The 6,467-nt window shown below is 40.4% G+C and overlaps 1 protein-coding gene across 1 annotated transcript; it reads right to left on the bottom strand.

The window, feature by feature from the left end:
• LOC140508824 (olfactory receptor 51E2-like) lies at positions 1–966 on the bottom strand. Its single transcript, XM_072616695.1, has one exon. It carries the CDS (start codon positions 961–963, stop codon positions 1–3), a length of 963 nt encoding a protein of 320 aa, XP_072472796.1. The 5' UTR covers positions 964–966.
• Positions 967–6,467: the final 5,501 nt, after the last annotated feature.

The following is a 6,467-nucleotide window of genomic DNA, read 5'->3' as shown; positions in this document are numbered from 1 at the left end:
TCAGCTACTCCCAACAGCCTGAAGCTCCTTATTACAGGTGATCTTGAACATGGCCAGCACACGGGAGCGGATCTGCTTGGTCTTGGCAGCATAGATGATGGGATTGATGACAGGTGGCACCATTAGGTAAATACTGCCCATAAGCATATGTACAATGGGGTTGAGGCTGTTCCCAAAGCGATGCACCACAGATAGGCCAATTAGTGGCACATAAAATGTTAGAACCACAACAATGTGTAAGATACATGTTCCAAAGGCCCTTGTCCGTTCTGTCCGAGATGGCAACCGTAGCACAGCATGACTAATCAGAAAGTAAGAGAGAGAGATGAGTACAGCATCAACACCCATAACCAGCAGGATGGCAGTGAGTCCATAAACCACATTGGGCATGATATCAGCTTGGGCCAGCTTCATCATGTCTTGGTGCACACAGTAGAAATGGATAAGGACATTTGAGCCACAGAAAGAAAGCCTCTTGATGAGCATTGGAAATGGGAAGAAGAAAAGGGAACCTCGCACCACAGCTACTATCCCTATCTGAGCTGTGACAGTGTTGGTGAGCACAGCAGCATGCCGAAGAGGGTGGCAGATAGCCATGTAACGATCAAAGGACATGGCCAAAAGGACAGTGGACTCAGTGGCTGAAAGAGCATGGATGAAGAACATCTGGGTGAGACACATTTCAAAGGTGATCTCCTGAGAGTTGAACCAAAATAGTGCAAGGATCTTCGGCATGGTGACAGTGGAGAGGGCCAAATCAATAGCTGCCAACATGCAAAGGAAAAGGTACATGGGAGCATGTAGGCTATTTTCTGTTCTCACAATGAAAATCACTGTGCAATTGCCCAGCACTGCTACAATATACATGAACAGAAGAGGGAAAGCTATCCAGAACTGGGCAGTTTCCAGTCCTGGGAGGCCTATGAGAATGAAGGTGGTATGGCTGAAGTTGCAGGGATTCATAGCTGGTAGTAAGAGACAGAGCCTGAAGCAGGGGGTAAGATCACAGTGCCTGCAGGAGATAAAGGGAAATCATTAGGGAGAAAAGACCCAGTTGTCCCTTTTCAGTGCTCCTGCATCACTTTCTTACAATCTGTTATTTTCTTCATCTATGATCCTAGAACACAAGAGCTATGTCATGGAGAATAGTCAGATGAACTGATTCTTACTGAGATACAGACCTCCCATAGTAATTTTTTGTTTTGCTTTCAACGGTAGCTCAGAGAAAGAAATGCTTATTTCAAAGGAAAGAACATCTAATGGATCAGTTTTAGGAACTGGAACACTTGGGTGAAGGAGAGAATTTGAGGCATGGATACTATCTGGCAATTTTGCAATTTAGCTTCTGCTTATTATGCTGATGCAGGAGAAACATACCACTACCATTTGTCTTATGTTGAGATACTGGATGGAAAGGTGTACCTGTGAGAATTCCCAGAGAACAAGGGCTATTTAAAATGACAGCTACATATTATATGGAATGCTAGAAGCCTTTGTTCACATTTTAATCACTTTCCATTCTCGTGGTTTCTATCCAATTGAGAGACTGATTATGAACTTCATGAATTATTACAGCAGGCTCCTATCCGGTCTCCCTATCTCTAATCTATCATGGAGGTCATGGTCACATTTATCTTCCTAAAGAAGAGTTTGATCATATTACTCTCTTATTTAAACATCTTTTGTGGATGCAATCTACAAGATGAGGTCCAAATCCCTGAGCCTCATAAAGAACCCCTTACTCATCCCAATTCCCTCATTCATTCATTAATTCATCCAAGAACTATTCCCATGCTTATCTTCCATTATCCCCTTACACATTCTCTATTCTCCTAGCAGATAGCCACTTTTCCATTAGTGGAAAGAATATTGGCATTAGAAGGTTCTGTTCCTCACTCATTATGTAACCCTAGTCGCACAGTTCTCTATTTTGGAAAAGAAAGGTCTTTGACTAGATGGTTTCTCATCTATCTTACAGCTCTAAATCCTATAATTCTACTCAGGTTCCCTAAGCTCATGCAATAATTTTGTACCTCTCTGTTTTTTTCTTATGATAACTCTCTCTTTACCCATCCCCCTCCTGTTATCTCCGCTTTCTGAAATCTTAACCATTCTTTAAGCTCCAATTCAAATGCCACCTCCCTCACAATCTCTTTTCCAATCATAGATTCTTTCTCCTCTCTTACTCTGAAAGACCTTTTGTTGGTAGCTCTCATAGTGATTACCACATTGATCCATGGATTCAGATCTGTACTAGGGAGAGGAAGGCAGGGCTTTTACTGAGGGGATGCCACCTTCTCCTTTAATTGTATCCACAGAAAATTTAGCTAATATGCAAAAACATCTAGTATATTGGTTTCCTAATTCTCAACCCACTTGTTTAAAGTCATGAGTTTCTTGCTTATTAGCCCTAACTTTTTCTGACCTGAATATATTTAAGACTGTTTCCTGGGAGACTCTGACCTAGTATATTTTTTTAAATTCCTTTACATTCGTATCTCAGAATCATTTTTTTTGGATGTACGTCCTCTTAAAACTAATTAACGTCTGATTCCCATTTAGATATTATGTGAGGCTCAAAGTTTACAACCTCATTTACCTTGTGAACTAGGCTCAGGAGGAGGTCATCTGAGATGTGGAAGCCTTTCCCCTGGGCTTCTTCTCCAGAAGCAAACAAATAAGAAAATTCTTTCCTTCCACCTCCCAATGCAGGCTGAAGGGCAATTTTTGAAACATTGGCAAAAGCTTTAGTATCTGCTATTTGCCCACAATTACTCAACAAAGGGGATGGAGGATAAAGAGGAACATTATCACAGCAAACTTGAGAAGTGTGAAAGTACTGAAAATACAGATTGAAAGCAAAAATTGAGAAGTCACTAATTCCCTTCCCCATCGTCCCATGCTCTCCACAACTTCTCCCTTGCCTTAGCCTGCCAGCCTGGTTGCTCTCTCATCTGCTGCCAGGTCTCACTATATTTCTGAGTCAAAAGAGATAATGCTTCCTGAATCTCAAGAAATAATGCCTTCTCCATTTCCTTTTTGTGTGACTTCTTGGTCATAAATTGCTTTCTTCTTCGACAAGTAACAGTCTCTTGATTTCTTACTAGGTTTTCTGCTATCCCTTATCCCGTCCCAGAATTCCTAGCTATAGATCTATTTGTATTAGCTTATTGTAATGTTGTGTGTGAACATGTAAGGAAATGTATTTCCAGTCCCTCATTCATGAAGCTGTAGTGTTTCCAAGACACTATTTATGGTTGTTAATGAGCTACTAAGTCTGGAGTTTTACATTACTGTTATGCTTTCCTTCTGACTTAGAGAGATGAGAGACAAGCCCATTAGATCTTGAGAAGAGCAGTTAAAAATTAGATGTTTATCATTTGGCATATATGGTTAGGGGCCCTGCCAATTTTCCTCACTGCCAGTGGTGGTGTTATTTGAAGGGATGCATTTTTGGAGACCAGGTTAAAAAGTGGGAAAGATGAGAGAATCAGGAGACATGAAGAGAAAGCTTAGGCTCTTGAGTTTTTGGCTACATATTTTCTAGCTTGTATCTAGGCTCTGAACATCAGTAAATCAACTGACAAGCATTTTTAAGCACCTATTATGTGTCAGACACTTTGTTAGGCCGTGAAGGCATAATAGCCTGTTCTCCCATACAGATAATATTCTACACATCAAAATAAAAGGTAAACATACCATTTATACAAAATATAATGCATTAGTTTATTTTTATTTCCTTTTCAACACTGCCATTTTGACATTGTTGTGTAGTTAATTGGTACAAGGTGGGGAGGTAGAGGGTCCCTTTAGCCAAGAAGCTTCAGATAGAAGCTTTAGGTTCAGAGAATCAAACCAGGCACTGCAGGGTTAAATTTAAGGGAAAGAAACACACAAACAAAAATTGTTATCTCAAAAAGTGGCAGATTGGGAAACCTAGAGAACAAGATGCCTAACTGGGATTGCATCTTTGTGATGCCTGCATATAACCTTATAAGATTATATGCTTTTTGTGTGTAGGAGTAGTATCTAATTATTCTCTATTTAGTAGTCAGGATCTATCTAACAAAGGCACTTAAAAGATGTTTATTGAATTAATTTGAAACAAATCTATTCTTCTGTTGAGAATTCTTTTCCTACAGAATCTGAATGCCTTGTTCAAATCTGGCTGAAAACACATATTACCTCCACAACCCTGGGTGAGTCACTTACCCTGTTTGTGTCACTTCCTCATCTTGTAAAATAAGCTGAAGAAGGAAAAGGAAAAATACTCTGGTGTCTTTACCAAGAAAACCCCAAATGGTGTCTCAAAGAATCTGATATAGATAAAATAACTGAACAACAGAGCTGGGTGAGGCCTCTATGACCTACTTCAGAACTTTCCACTTTGTTTCTTCCAGTAGTGGTGAAAGCACAGGCTCAAATGTTTGTTCTTCCTGTTGTCACCAGGAAAGTAGTTCTTGCTTCCAGGAAGGTCAAGAATAGAGGCCCAGATGTGGCTTCTATTCCCTGAAGTCTTAACAAGAGAAAACAAACACCCTCAAGGATCAAAGTTTGGACAGGGAGATATATACATTCCTGAGGGGAGCAGTTCACACCCTTACTTACTAGGACAGGGGTTACAATTTTGATGGATTCTCACCTTTCAGCAGTGCTTCAGAGGCCTGCTATCCTGGAGGCAAGAGTAGAAATGAAATTATCTTTGAAGGTTCCGCCATATATTTCCAATCCCTTGCATCTGAACTACTTTTCTTAGAGGTGCTTCCTGTATTTGTGTAGCTGCAGTGGGAGATCCTATCATTTTGCCTTGAAGAAGAATGAGTAGAGATGAAATGAAGGATAAAGTAAAAAGACCATGATTCTTCAGATGGAGGAAACTGAGGATTTGGAGAAGAGTGGTTCAGAGATGATTGTGGGTTCTTGGGGACTGTCCATCCATAGAACTAGTCAGTCCCAGACGGTCTCTTAGTGATCATACAATTCAAATACCCCATCCACGCTCCTAGCCCCCACTCCCATAGATGTTTAATCCTCACCCAGGTGAAAGACACTGTGGCAGAGTGGAAGGAATGATGACCCAAAAAGACGTAGATTTCAAAGCCTGTTTAAGGCATTTATTTGCTGTTTAATTATGGGCAAATAGTTTAACCTCTCAGCCTCAATTTGTTCATCTGTAAAGTGAGTATAATATCACCTATCTGACAGGGCTATTGTGAAATAATGGAAGTAAGACACTTTTGTAAAACTTAGAGTACTATATAAATGCAAGCTATTGTTAGCTGATATTTGTCCCAGCACGTTCCAGTGGACTCATAATTATATTAGCAATAATAATAACAATAATATTAGCCCAGTGTCTGGCACATAGGAAGCACTTAGTGTTTTAATTGGCTGATTCCTAACAATAACACTAATGATGATGATGAGGATGATGAAGACCTGTACGTATATACATCTTAGTACTTTATAAATAGTACCTTATTTTATACACACACACACACACACACACACACACACACACACACACACACTAAGAGGTAGGTGCGATTTTTATCCCTATTTTAAAGATAAGGAAAGTGAGGGAATTATAAGTTTATAGACTTGCTCAAGATCATATAGCTAATAAATATTTTAGGCTTGATTGGATGTCAGGTGTTCCTGACTCCACACCTCAACACTCAAACACTGCTCCACCTACTGACCTATTATTACCGCTACACTACTGCTACTAGCTAGCTAGCCTTTATACAGGACATTAAAGATTTCCAAAGCACTTTAGAAATATAATCTCTTTTGATCCTCACAGTCATTCTGGGATGTAAGTACACATAGCAACCCCATTTTACAGAAGAGGGAACTGACTTGGAGGGAAAAAAAAAAAAAACTGCCTCTGGAATCAGAAGACCTGAGTTCAAATTCTGCCCTTGACACATAACTTTGTGACACTGTGCAAGTGCTTTAACCTGCCCGGTTGTCAGATTTCTTCATTGTCAAATGAAAGGGTTGAACTAGATGACTTCTGAGGTCCCTTCTAGCTCTCTCTCTGTGATCCTAAGAGCCAAGGGATTGGCCCCTCATCTTTTGACTCTAACTGCAGTGGTCTTTTCACTATCTTTAAAGTCTCTCTCCTTTCCCATGTCCCTTAGTCCAACATCCTTCCTCAGGTTTCATTCCCCAGTTTTGTGACTGTCCCCCAATCTGAACAAACCTGTCATCTTCAGCTCTGAGGAAGAGGGAGCTGCTATACATAATAGTGGTCTTCTCTTATATCAGGGAAGGTTCTCTGCTCCTCAGTCTCTTCCCAGGCTATTATTGCCTGAGCTCTGGAATCCCTTCCCCAGGGCAATCTTTTATCCTCAAGGACTTATGGAGAACACTTTACAAATCCCAGGAAGTCAGGGCATAGCAACTTAAGAATCTGATTCACTCTGACACACAAGTGATTGATACCAAGTTTAGTACCAAGA

Source organism: Notamacropus eugenii, chromosome 5 (assembly GCF_028372415.1).
Source record: "Notamacropus eugenii isolate mMacEug1 chromosome 5, mMacEug1.pri_v2, whole genome shotgun sequence".
Classification (NCBI taxonomy): Eukaryota; Metazoa; Chordata; class Mammalia; order Diprotodontia; family Macropodidae; genus Notamacropus; species Notamacropus eugenii.
This window is presented reverse-complemented; position numbering and strand designations above follow the sequence as displayed.